General features: G+C 37.4%; 1 protein-coding gene across 1 annotated transcript in view; it reads left to right on the top strand.

The window, feature by feature from the left end:
* Positions 1-8,755, top strand: part of FRS2 (fibroblast growth factor receptor substrate 2) — a 10,834-nt gene extending 2,079 nt beyond the window's left edge. The window contains exons 2-5 of the mRNA XM_006859547.1: positions 1,689-1,875; positions 2,916-3,074; positions 6,935-7,098; positions 7,802-8,755. Of these exons, the coding sequence (XP_006859609.1) occupies positions 1,689-1,875; positions 2,916-3,074; positions 6,935-7,098; positions 7,802-8,755 (1,464 nt within the window). The remainder of the gene's footprint in view (positions 1-1,688; positions 1,876-2,915; positions 3,075-6,934; positions 7,099-7,801) is intronic.
* Positions 8,756-14,517: the final 5,762 nt, after the last annotated feature.

The following is a 14,517-nucleotide window of genomic DNA, read 5'->3' on the forward strand; positions in this document are numbered from 1 at the left end:
TATTCCTTACATCTTCTTTTGATGCTTTCTGCATCATTCAATATTTTGCCCATGTTGTTGTTGTTGTTAAGTGCCGCTGAGTTGATTCCGACCCATAACAACCCTGTGTAGGGTTTCCTAGAAGCAGCTGGTGAATTTGAACCACCACCTAGCAGTTCAAATGGTTTTGCAGTCTGGCACATTAACCCACAGCGCCACACCAGTTCTCCATTTTGCCCATAGAATCCTTCAGTATTGCAAGTTGAGGCTTGAATTTGTATTCAGTTCCCTCAGCTTGAGGAATGCTGAGTGTGTTCCGTTTTGGTTTTCTAACTCAGTTCTTTGCACATTTCATTATAATATTTGACCTTTTGAAATTTTCTATTCAGCTCTTTTACGTCCTCATTTCTTCCATTTGCTTTAGCATCTCTACACTGGAGTGCAAACTTCAGAATCTCTTCTGACATGCATTTTGGTCTCATTCTTCTTGTCTTCTTAATGATATTTTGCTTTCTTCCTGTATGATGTTCTTGATGTCATTCCACAACTCTTCTAGTCTTCGGTCTTTAGTGTCTAATGCATCAAATCTGTTCTTCAGATGATCTCTAAATTAAGTTGGGATATGCTCAAGGTCTTATTTTGGCTCTCGTAGATTTGTTTTAATTTTCTTCAGCCTTGCATATGAGCAGTTGATGGTCTGTTTCACAATCTTCCCCTGGCCTTGTTTTAGCTGATGGCATGGAGCTTCTCCATAGTCTCTGTCCACAGATGTAGTCTGTTTGATTTCTGTGTATTCCATTTAGTAAGGTCCATGTGTATAATTGTCTTTTATTATGTTTTTTAAAAAAGTATTTGCATTGAAGAAGTCATTGTTCTTGCAAAATTCTGTCATGCAATTTAGGATTATTATGAGGGGTTAAATGAGAAAAATACATGTAAAAAACTTTACTTAGCTCCAGTCATACAATAAGAAGTTCACTGTAAATGCAATATTATTTTTAGTCTTTAGACTTTTTTTGGAATTCTGCTGTACAAAACCCATCCCTTGCATGAACTTGTGTCGATCTTATTTTGGTCTGCTTGAAACATAATCTTATTTGTTTCTGCCTAACGTTTGCCTTTATGATGTGTCCTACAACTCCTTACCCACCAGCCCTCCCCTCTTATTTCCTATCTAAATGTAACTACATGTGATGCCCAGCAGAAGTCCTTCCTTATATCAAGGCTTCTCTTATATCAAGGTTTCTCCAATAGCTTTAACCTTCAGCTCATTGCCTTTGCATCCTCTATTTCACGTATTTTGCCAGTGTAAACAGTTGTGTGCTGTTGCTGTTTTTTGGTTGTGTGCTGTTGCTGTTTTTTGTTTGTGTGTCTTGACTCCTAATGAGAATGTAAATTCGCTATGAAGCAGGTAGTGCATTGCTATATGTGCATTACATGCACCTGATGAATCAACTAACTCAAGTGAATAACTGACCCAGTCAGTAAGAATGCATTGCCCTGGTGAATTGTTAAGATAGTTGTAAAACTCCCAAGTTGGAGGAGTCCAGGTGTGGCACTGCAGGATAATGCACTAGACAGTTCAAACTCATTAGCTGCTCCTTGGAAACCCTATACAGGGTCGTTAAGAGTCGGAAGTGATTTGACAGCATTTAACAACAACCAAGTTAGAAGAATTGTCTTCGCACTAATTAAACCTTCTCTTTTAGGTCATTAATGTGGATGATGATGGGAATGAGTTAGGTTCTGGCATAATGGAACTTACAGACACAGAATTGATTTTATACACACGCAAACGGGACTCGGTAAAATGGCACTACCTCTGCCTGCGACGCTATGGCTATGATTCAAATCTCTTTTCTTTTGAAAGTGGTCGAAGGTGTCAAACTGGACAAGGTAGGTAGAGTCTTTATATATTTTTTTTCTCAAGCACTGTCATATTTTAAATAGTGTTCTCTTAGTTATTCTGTGTAGTATACTTCAATTAATATTTTTATTTGCTCCTAAAAGAAGAAAAATTCACTAAATAAGTCGATTGCCTAAAAAGATATAGTTAACTATGTATTTAATAAACATTTATTATGCATGCTTTCTGTATGAAGAATTTCGACTGGTGTCATCTTTTAGGAAATTACTAATCCTGGTAAGTTAGCTATAGGAGGGAGCTTCAAAAAGTTTTTGGAAGACTGGTGTTAAAAGATAATGGAAATTTTCAGTGAACTTTTTGAACCACCCTGTATGACTTTATCAGTATAATTTGATGTTAGGGAAAGAGCTTAAACTTTCAAGTCAAATAAACTTATCTAGTTGAGTTCATTTCTATTTGCCACCTGAATAACCTTGGGCAAATTACATGATCACTGCTGGGCTTCAAATTATGTCTACATGAAAGTGGAATGGTACTACCAATCTTATAAATTTATCACAGCAATTGAAATAAAACACCTAAGAGACCTATCAAATGGTAACTGCTTACCTTGATAATGGTGGATGGGTGCGCCCCCTGCTGTAACAGAAGACAGCAGAGGAAGTGGGCAGTCTTGTATTTATCTGCTTTTCTTTGAACCCTTGTTGTTGTTGTTAAGTGCCATCAAGTCAGTTCTGACCCATAACAACCCAGTATAGGGTTTCCGAGGAGCAGCTGGTGAGCTTGAACCGCCGACCTTGCAGTTCAAATGGCTTTACAGTCTTGCACATTATACCAGGACTCCCTTTGGGTCCTTAGACAAATGCAAATAATTCTTTGAACTTTTGTGGGGAGGGTTTATGTTTTGAAGCCAAAAATACCATTAATTTGTCAGATACGTATTTAAAAGACATTTCTTACCACTGGTTTACAGAAATGCTTACTTTGCAGATTTATCCTTTGACAGGTGCTTCTGTAGCTGTTTTGAAGCAGTGGTAACCATTTCCCCCTTTCTGGCTTACATTTATAGGAATCTTTGCCTTTAAGTGTGCTCGGGCAGAAGAATTGTTCAACATGCTACAAGAGATTATGCAAAATAATAGTATAAATGTGGTGGAAGAGCCAGTTGTAGAAAGGAATAATCATCAGTCAGAATTGGAAGTTCCCAGAACACCTCGAACACCTACAAGTAAGTGCCCATTTTCATTGTCATATTATGAGTAACACACCAAAAATTGCTATTGACTAACATTAAGTATTGCGTAGTGGTTACGAATCGGGCTGCAAACCTTAAGGTCAGCAGTTCGAAACTACCAGCTGTTCTGCAGGAGAAAGATGAGGCTTTCTGCTCCCGAAAAGATTTACAACCTCGGAAACCCTGTACAGGGTTGCTATGGGTCGGAATCGACTCAACAGCACTTAACAACCACAACAAACTTTGTTGTTGTTAGGTGCCATTGAGTCGGTACCGACTCCTAACGACCTTATGCACAGCAGAACAAAACACTGCCCGATTCTGGGCCAACCTTACTACTGTTGCCACTCTTGAGTCCATCGATGCTGCCACTTGGCCAATCCATCTCATTGGAGGTCTTCATCTTTTTCTCTGGTCCTCCACCTTACCAAACATGATATCCTTCTCCGGCGACTGCTCCCTCCTGACAATATGTCCCAAGTATGAAAGACGAAGTTTGACCATCCTGGCCTCCAAGGAGCACTCTGGCTGCACTTCTTCCAACACAGATCTATTGGTTCTTTTGACAGCCCATGGCACTTTGAGTATTCTGCTCCAACACCATCACTCAAAAGCATCAGTTCTACTACAGTCTTCCTTATTCACTGTCCAGCTTTCACATGCATATGAGGTTATTGAAAATACCATGGCCTGAGTCAGGTTCACCTTAGTCCTCAAGCTGACATCTCTGCTCTTCAACACTTTCAAAAGGTCTTGTGCAGCTCATTTGCCTAATGCAATATGTCATTTGATTTCTTGACTACTGCTTCCGTGAGCATTGATAGTTGATCCAAGAAGAATGAAATCCTTGACAACTTCAATCTTTTCTCAGTTGATAAGAATGTTGTTTATTGGTCCAGTGGTGAGGATTTTTTGTTTTCTTTTCATTGAGATGTAATCCATACCAAAGACTGTGCTCTTTGATCTTCACCAGTAAATTTTTTTTAAGTCCTCTTCACTTTCAGCAAGCAAGGTTGTATCATCTGCATATAGCAGGTTGTTAATGAGTCTTCCTCCAATCCTGATGCCACGTTTTTCTTCATATAACCCAGCTTCTCGGATTATTTGCTCAGTATACAGGTTGAGTAAGTATGGTGAAAGAATATATCCTTGTCACACACCTTTCTTAATTTTAAACCGCTCAGTGTTCCCATGTTCTGTTCGAACAACTGCCTCTTGTTCCAGGCACAGATTCCTCATGAGCACAATTAAGTGTTCTGGAATACTCATACTCTGCGATGTTGTCCATAGCTTGTCACAATCCATAGCATCCACACATCAAAAACCTTTGCGTAGTTAATAAAGCACAGGTAATCATCTTTCTGATATTCTCTGCTTTTAGCCACGATCCATCAGACATCAGCAATGATACCCCTCATTCCACGGCCTCTTCTGAATCCAGCTTGAACCTCTGGAAGTTCTCTATCAATGTATGTTTGCAGCTATTTCTGTATTACCTTTAGTAAAAGTTTACTCGCATGGGATATTAAAGAGATTGTCCAATGATTTCCGCATTCCGTTGGGTCACCTCTCTTTGGAATCGGCACAAATACGGATCTCTTCCAATCAATCAGCCAGATAGTTGTCTTCCTAATTTCTTGGCAGAGATGAGTGAGTGCCTCCTGTGCCGCCTCACTTTCTTGAAAGATTTCAATTTTTATTCCATCAATTCCTGGTGCCTTGTTCTTTGCCAATTCCTTCAATGCACTTTGGACTTCCTCCCTGAGTATCATTGGCTCTTGATCATATGCTACCTCTTGAAACAGTTGAACATTAACCATTTCCTTCTGGTACAGTGACTCTGTCATTTTTCTCATGATGCTTTCTGCATCATTAAATAATTTGCCCAGAGAATCTTTCAATAACGAAAGTTGAGGCTTGAATTTTTTCTTCAGTTCCCCCAACTTGAGAAATGCTGAGCATGTTCTTCCCTCTTGGTTTTCTGATTCCAGATTTTTGCACATTTTGTTGTAATATTTGGCTTTATCTTCTCGAGCTGATCTTTAAAATTTTCTGTTCAGCTCTTTGAGCTCCTCAGTTCTTCCGTTTGCTTTAGCATTTTTAGCATCTCAACGCTGGAGAGCAAGTTTCAGTGTCTCTTCTGACATCCATTTTGACCTTTTCCTTCTTTCTTGTCTTCTTAATGTATGATGTTCTTGATGTCATCCCACAACTCTTCTGGTCTTTGGTCTTTAGTGTTTAATGTATCAAATCTGTTCCTCAGATGATCTTTAAATTCATGTGGGATATATTCAAGGTCATATTTTGGCTCTGGTGGACTTGTTTTCATTTTCTTCAGCTTCAGTTTGAAAATTCTTTTTTTTTTTTTCAGTTTGAATTTGCATATGAGTAATTGATGGTCTGTTCTGTGGAACAACAAACATAAGTGTTGTTTAATGCTGTCTTCTTGTTGTTAAGTGCCATGGAGTCAATTCCAACTCATAGTGACCCTGCACAGGTTTTCCGAGGCTGTAAATCTTTATGGGAGCAGAAAGCCTCATCTTTCTCCCAGTAAACAGCTGGTAGTTTCCAGCTGCCGACCTTGAGATTAGCAGCCCAATTCATAACCATTACGCTACCAGACCTATCTAGTCAGTTCCAACTCATAGTGACCATCTATAGGGTTTCCGAGGAGCTCTACTGGTATATCTTGCAGTTAGCAGTCTAGTATTTATCTTATAGTTCCACACCAGGACTCCCACATAAGTATAATGGTTGTCAAATTTTTAAAAAGTGTTTATGACAAAAAGCCCACACAGAAAAACCTATATACTAGTTAGGGTTAAGGTTAAGTCTAGCAATTATCCATGCTGCATTTTTCTTGGGGTACATTTATCACAGTGGAGGTGTTTGTCTTTGTGGGTTTTTTGTGTGTGCTTTTAGCCCAGAGCCGTCAACAAGTATTGCTGCAAAATCTTAGAAACCTTTATTAAACACACTCAGAACATGAAGCTATTGTTTCTTGATATTTCCTCCATCTAGGCTTATACACTTTTGAAGGTGGTGTTTTTTATCCCTCTTACCCTTCCTTGCAGAATTGTGCACACTTCAATTTGCACCATGTCAAAATGGCAGTTTTGGCATCCTCATGGGACTCAGATCATGTTCCTTTTAAATGTTCTTTGAATATGGGGAGCAAAAAGACTTCTGATGGGACCAGATCAGGCTTGTAGGGTGGATGGGGTAAGGTTTCCCAACAAAATTCTAATAGGACAACCCTTGCTACCCTCAAATAAGGAGCCAGGTACATTGTCATGGTGGAAAAAATTCCTCAGCACAGATTTTCTGGCCTCTTTCTCAGCAGTGTAATTTTCTTAAAGCTTCTTCCTACTAAGTCCTGTACCCTTTGAGAGAAATCTATCAAGATGGCTCCTTTTGGAATCTCTAAAAGAAACCACCATGACTTTTTGAGTTGATCTCTCTGCCTTGAATTTAACTGAGGATCCAGCAGATCTTCTCAGAAGCTACAGTTTTGATTGGACCTTTTTTTGAAGGTACCCTAATGAGACAAGCGCATTACTGAGAGAACTTGTCTGCAGTCATCCACTGATCCCAAAAATGTGTTTAAACACATTTTCTTTGGAAGGAGCCTTTGCATGTATGAACTAAAACTCTAGTAGCAATATTTCTTGACTTACCTTTGTATTATTTCAGATATAAATGGAGAAATGGAGTTGGGGCTGTTTGTGTCCTAATTTCTGCTGTCTTTCCAGATAAGCCTTCCTTAATTGTCTCAGTATAAATTTGATTCTTGTTCTCTTCCCTACCCCCACTTCTTACCTTTCTTCTTAAACTAATAAGCAAAAACTTTTCAGCTCCAGGGTTTGCTGCTCAGAATTTACCTAATGGATATCCCCGATATCCGTCATTTGGAGATGGCTCATCTCATCCATCAAGCAGACATCCTTCAGTGGGCAGTGCACGCCTGCCTTCAGTAGGTGAAGAGTCTACACATCCTTTGCTTGTGGCTGAGGAACAAGTAAGTATGTGCTGCTGTATAACAGTGATTATAATGGTGTAGTGTTGAAGTGTTGTGGCTCTGTAGGGTAAGCTCAGGACCACAGGGAAAAGTACTTTCTGTCTGGTCTAAGAGGGGGATCTTTGTCTCGCCTTGTTGGCATTCATGAGGATCTCCATGTGAATCTACCTTTACCCATCTGTGCTTTTTTGTTTCAGTGCCAAATGTGTTCTTTTTATATATATCAAACGTAATTGATTTAAAATATGCTCTACGTTGATAAGTCCTCATTAACATAAAGAGGAAAACCCTATCCTGAAATGGGATTAGATCTATGGTGTTGGAGTTCAGATTAACAATATGTATTTGTAGCAGAACATAGTTCAATCCATAGCACATGCTTTGATGAGAATTTCTAGAACAATATCAAAATGATTATCCTTATTTTTATTCCTAGTTTTTTATAGAATATTTTTTGTGTTCCTCCTTGCTGCGTGTGTTATTTTAAAGGTGCTATATTCTTTTATCACTTTAGGAAGACATTAACACACACATACACACATACATTTTTTATTAGTTAAAACATCCAAACAGGCATAAAAGCTTTTGAAGTAGGAGAGCATTTTAAGACAAGGTTAATCAATAAAATTAACTGGTATGGTCAGGCATTGTTTTGTTTTATTTTTTAAGCAAGTTACTGATTCACTTCCTTGTTTCCTTTCAGGTACATACCTATGTCAATACTACAGGCGTACAAGAAGAGCGGAAAAACCGAGCAAGTGTGCATGTCCCACATGCCCCATTGGAGGCAAGGGTTTCTGAAAGCAACACGCCAACAGAGGAGCCAAGTAGTATAGAGGACAGAGACCCTCAGATTCTTCTTGAACCCGAAGGAGTCAAATTTGTTTTAGGACCAACTCCTGTTCAAAAGCAATTAATGGAAAAAGAAAAACTGGAGCAACTTGGACGAGATCAAGTCAGTGCAAGTGGAGCAAATAACACAGAATGGGACACTGGATATGACAGTGATGAACGAAGAGATGGTCCCTCTGCTAACAAACTAGTGTATGAAAATATCAACGGGCTATCTATCCCTAGTGCCTCAGGGGTCAGGAGAGGTCGTCTGACATCCACCAGTACCTCAGATACCCAGAACATCAACAACTCAGCTCAGAGGAGAACTGCTTTATTGAATTATGAAAATTTGCCATCTTTGCCTCCTGTTTGGGAAGCCCGCAAGTTAAGTAGGGATGAAGATGACAATTTAGGACCAAAGACTCCTTCTCTAAATGGCTACCATAATAATCTAGATCCAATGCATAACTATGTAAATACGGAGAATGTAACAGTGCCAGCAAGTGCTCACAAAGTAGAATATTCCAGGCGTCGGGACTGTACAGCGACAGTCTTTAACTTTGATATCAGACGTCCAAGTTTAGAACACAGGCAGCTCAATTATATACAGGTTGACTTGGAAGGTGGCAGCGATTCCGACAACCCTCAGACTCCAAAAACGCCGACCACTCCCCTTCCACAAACCCCTACCAGGCGCACAGAGCTGTATGCTGTGATAGACATCGAGAGAACTGCTGCTATGTCCAATCTGCAGAAAGCACTGCCACGAGATGACGGTACATCTAGGAAAACCAGACATAATAGTACTGATCTGCCCATGTGAGCCTGAAAAGCATTACATTGTTTGCACCTTTGTGAAGTTTTTAAAAATGAAGATGCAAGTGCTTCATTTTTATTTCTAAACACTAACTCCTTTTATAGACTGACGACATTTTTTTCTGACTATTTCATGTGCTTCTTTAACTAAAGGGAATTAATGTAGAGCAGGTACTCATTAAAGAACACTAATTTCATTATATACAACTCATTATTGTACAGCAGCATTCCCATTTTCACAGTGCCTATTTAAAACCAGAGTGGAAGTGAGTGACATGCTGGTTGATTTTTATCACGATTCTGGACTTATGCATATCAGTCATGTTAAGAAGTCACAGTTGGCATTTAAAATATTTCATAAAGCCTCTTGATAATGTGCGTTGCTAGCAGAGAACTCTAGGCTTTAAACTAGTATTTATAAATTCACTATTCACTGTACGTGGCCTCCAACATGTAACATGAGGAATCCTTTATTTCCTTAATTAACAGCTTTTTTACTTGAGCCAAAACATAGGTAAAGAAAATCTTAGTACCACACATCCTTAGATACCAGTCAGCTCCTTTGCCGTCAGCATAATTAGAGAGTCCTATATCCATAAATATGGTTTTCAGTTGGTATGCTAGAAAGGCAAGGAGAGAAGATTTTGTTTACTCATCTCATGATGTCATTTGAAGGACATGCCCAGATATCTTAATTAGAATCATAATAGGCTCAAGAGTCAGTCTCAGGTCACTTTATCCAAAAACATTTGAAAATACGAACCATGATCTCTTGAAAATTTCTGTGCTATAGATTACTAACACTAAGATTGTTTTCTGGAGGTATTTGAGCCATTAGGTTTCCATTTACCTTCAGTTTTTTCCTTTGGTGTTTGGGATGTCTTACTTTGTTGCTTCATGTCTTCTTCGATTTAAAATGTCTAAGTGTGTATATAGTTTTGAGATTGGATTATATGTTCATTGTCGTCTGGTTTGCATTTTTGTCAAATTATGATTTTGAAGGTTCATTTGGAACGTACTGTTATTCTATAACAGAGTTGCCCTTGTCCAGTATTTATTTATATGCTGTTTACTTTTCAAGTTGATAAGAACATTTTCTCAATTTTTAATTTCACTCATGTCCATAGGTGATCTCTTTAGCAGCAGAGAAAAATAGAAAGATACCTGTAACATGAGAAGTTCCCTAAAGGTACTGTGTGTTCTCTGTGGGCACGCTCCCCAGCACTTTAGCAGTGATTCACTCAGTTACATGGCTGCAGTTGTACTCTGCCCACTGTAGTGTTCCTCAGCTCTGCTGTGCTGCTTTCACTCACAGCTGCATCTCTGATGATCTCGTAAATTCTATAGAATATTAATCTTGTTGCCAGCATAGCAGGTACAGTGAAAGTCTTGTAACAATGAGACTGTGTCATACATAAGGATTTAGAATGAATTGAAGTTTATATGAACTGATGAGAATCCATATGTAAAATTCTTGAAAAATCAAATGTATTTCAGTTTCCAAAACACTAGAGAATATAAGATAAGGTTGAGTAGAGAGAAGTTAGGTCACCTTACAAAATATTTTGCTGTTTTCTCAAAACTTGAGGAAGTTTGAGATTATGATCTGGCTCTACCAGATGTAACATTTCCGTCAAAGAGCATCCAACCTATACAGTAATATAATAGATTAGCACGACCATAGAGCAGGACCATTATATTATAAAACAAAAACAATTGATTAAGAGTGTATTCATTATTTTCAGTGCCATTGGTTTATGTGCATAGCATTTTTTTTTTTCTTCTGTGACCTTGGTGCTTACTAAAGAGTTTGCTGTTGTTTAAAAAAGGATATCAGTGGTAAAGGTGTGCAGTTTCCATTTTTATTATGTTGTTCCATATGTGCTTTCTTTTGAGTAGATTGCTAATTGTGCCAAATTTATGTGATGGTTTTGTAATGTGGAATAAGAATTACAGTGAAATGAATGCACATGATTTTCTGAAAACAGGCAGTCACCTCCAAATGGAAGAGTTGATCTATTTATTCATTTTCAGGATTGGATACTTTTTATCTTTCTCTCTTGCTTTTCATCTTTTCCTTCAGCTTCCACTTAGTTTTTATATTTTTTAAGGAACTCCAATATAATCATTACACTTTATGCTTTAAATACTATGTGCTTTAAATGAAAATGGGACCAATTTGTCTGCTAAGAATTTGATTGTAGGTACTGTAAGAGTATTAGGAAGATACATATGACTGACATTAATTTCTAGATGTCTTCTGGAAGTCACTTGTGTTCCTGTTCAATAAAGAGTAATTTAGAACACTATTTGTCCTTGAAGTAGTCTAGTATTGGATATTAAGCTCTCTCGGAAGAATGTTCCTAATTACCAGGTGCATTTTGAATGAGATGTTTGTTGACATAAAGATTAATTGTGGCCATTATGCCTCAGGATTTCTGAGGCAAACCTAATTTGAGATATTTTGTTATCAAACTTGGTGATTCCACTTTCTGTTTCTGGAAATACAATCATTGTTCATGTTTTTTCTCCAAACAGTATCCTATGTTATCAGTGTAGATCTTGATGGCATTTGTCCCTGACCAAGGTTGGAAACTGATGTGGGTATTACCTGTGTTTTTTCTTACTGTTTGATTTCATAGTTTCATCTTCCTTTTAACATGAAAATCTATGGTGCCTTCCCTCCCTCCATGAAGATTGGCAAATAGTTCCCTTTACTTCCTGCTGCTGTGGAGTGACGAGATAATGCACTTTACTTTTGAAGACTCAGCAAACAGCTTTTCACTTCCCAGTATGTATAGCCAGAAGAGATCACAGAGGGACTTACAAAATTTGCCAAGCAATCTTTGTTTTTATAAATAGTAATGTTGATCCCACAGTTCGTTATAAGAATAAGTCAAGTTAGTGTTTGTTATCCCCTCTCCCCAAGGAAAAAAAACCCTGTGGCAAAATATATAAAAATGTACCTCAACAATGTTCTATTAAAAATGGGACAGGGGCCTTATGTTTTAATAATTTCCCAATAATGTGCCACCATATTTTTGCCTCAAGATAAAGGTTTTTACAAGCTAAAAAGTACTTCCCACTTTCCCTCGTGCTATCCATTCTAACCCAAAATGTCCTAGTGTTTTGTGCAATGTATAATGTGTATGTATATGTACACATATGTGTATATATATGTATATACATGTGTACGTGTGTGTATATATCTCCTGCAAATAGACATACCATCAAAGACATCATACAGAAGTAACTGATATATTGCCATCTCATTCCTATATCTGATGTGTGAGGTATATGGTACTAATTACCTTGCCCCGATGTTTGCCAAATTTGAATAAAGGCATTGGTACGAAATAACAGAATGTATAGAAATGTTTTTGGCTTGAAATATTAACAAATCTTTTATGACCTACGACAATATATTCTGCCTGAACCAGTGCCCTATTGATCTTTCCTCTTCTTTGCATCCCTTTTCCCCATCCCTACTTCCTAGTTTTTTGGGGGGTATAACAATTCTTTTGTTGCATCATTTCAATTGCAATTCTGACAATTGGGCAAGAATAGATGCGAACAGACTGGTATTAATAGTACAGTAGTCACCAGTGTGCCACATTTGCATTCCTAAATGCAAAATATGCATTTTATAAAGGACAGATTTTGTGTTGTGTTTTTATTTTCATTACATTGTATAATATTGTAAGATTATTGTGTGTCCTAATCTGCATTATAAATGTTAAGGGTTTTTTTTCCTACATAAAGGCATAAATATAGCAACTTTATATAAAGGTAGCTTATTAGATTTTTAATTTTTTCTTTTATAAAAAGTTGTCTAACAGTGGGACTACCATTGCCAAATTGTATATGAAATATGAATTTTACCCCCTATGATTAATTTCTTTATAAACATTCCATATTTATCTAATAAAAGATATGTGATACTGTACTATGCATAAATTGTATTTTTAATGCTGTTTCATATCAGCATTTTAAATTTTGATTTGCATTTTTAATATTGGCAAAACTCACCACTGTTAAAGTAAAACCTTGTTGTATATGTAAAGACGTCATTTGCCCTCTATCCCTTTTCACTCTTTATTCTCATTTCTCCCTATCAGTGCCAACTTCATACATTTTGTAGCATGGCAATAAATTAAAACTTGTACACGGAGACCAGGTGTGGCTTTTTGGAGGAAGTGGAAATGGGAAGATTGCCCTCCAATTGTTCTTTTTGTCTCTATGTCTCTTTCTGCCAGTTTAGCCGTGTCTCCAGAGGTTATCCTATATGATGTAAATGTGCTTTTAAGGACAAGTGTGAATGTGCTTTTAAGCCTAATTTTTGTTTATAACAGATAAGAACTAATTTTGTATCTTTGGAAAAGTCAAAGTTCTTGAAGTACAATCAAACCTTTATTAACTGGAGTACTTAAAGAGTAAGCTAATAATTGAATTTAGTTAAACAAGGGCTAAGCAACACATTTTTAAATTTCTTATTTATTGTAGAATGTTAGTATACTTTATTGGCCTAAAAATTATAATCTGTAAAGTACAGTTTAATCTTAGACGGTTTAGGATCTTGCAATGCCTTACTGTTGTCATTCTGGCATACATTTCCATGATGAGGTACACAAGCTGATACTGGAAACTGAACTGACAATACACTGACCTTAAGCATTCATGAAAAACTGTTTTGTTAAATAAAATCTGATCAAAGTTCTCCTTATGATTACTGAAAGTAGATTGCAATAAAACCCCAATAAAAGTTTGGTTGGATACCTATTTAAAGTTCTATTGTATTTATGTTCCTCACATTTCTTGAAACTTTGATAGAAGTTTTCTTTCTTAGTGTCATATCCTTGCCACAATTTTCAGATTGAACATACGTGTTAAGGATTATATCATCAAAACAAAATGAAATTATATTTGACATAGTATTTCTCAATATTATTAGCATTATAGTTCATTCAAACTAGTAGTTTTCAGCTCTAGAGCTCCAACCTGGTTTTAGTCACTGGGTGGCAGTACACAGCCTAGTTGGGTACAGCTCAAGATGGTGGGTAGGTGCCGTGGAGTCAGTTCCGACTCATAGCACCCGGTACAGGGTTTCCAAGGCCGTATATCTTTACGGGAGCAGAAAGCCTCATCTTTCTCCTGCGATACAGCTAGTAGTTTCGAACTACTGGCCTTAAGGTTCGCAGCCTGATTCGTAACCACTACACTACCAGAGCTCAAGATGAGATCATTTAAAAATGACAGTGATAGCCAAGTCCACACGTGATCAATCACATGCTTACTTTGTGCCAGAGTCTGCCACTCATAAATTGGTTAAGATGTGCTGCAGAGATTGCATCTTGGAAAATGTGGGCATTTGTTCTGTTATATTAATAAATGGATTATTTTGATGTCATTTGAGCTCCTTTGAGGGTAATACTCTTCACTTTTTCTTTTTGTCCTTGTCTTCAAAAGAATTTTTTTTGTCTAGAACAGTCGCTTCCTCTTAAAGAATTAAGGCTTAAAGAATTAAGCCCTAACAGATCCATTGTATATAATGAATTAACTTCTCGACGATGGCTCTAGAATATTAGCTATATGCCTTAAGAGAATTTATAAAACAATCTCAAATTCTTAATATAGGAAGTGTGATTATAAAGGCACACAAAGGTAGAGTGTCTTAACAGCCTCAGAATAGGGAGTTTTCAATGAAAACTTGGAGAATGTAATCCCTGAGAGGTTTTGAAGAGAGCCTTCCCAGGTTAGCGGAGAAGGGGA

The sequence above is a fragment of the Chrysochloris asiatica genome, unplaced genomic scaffold (assembly GCF_000296735.1).
Source record: "Chrysochloris asiatica unplaced genomic scaffold, ChrAsi1.0 scaffold00033, whole genome shotgun sequence".
Classification (NCBI taxonomy): domain Eukaryota; kingdom Metazoa; phylum Chordata; class Mammalia; order Afrosoricida; family Chrysochloridae; genus Chrysochloris; species Chrysochloris asiatica.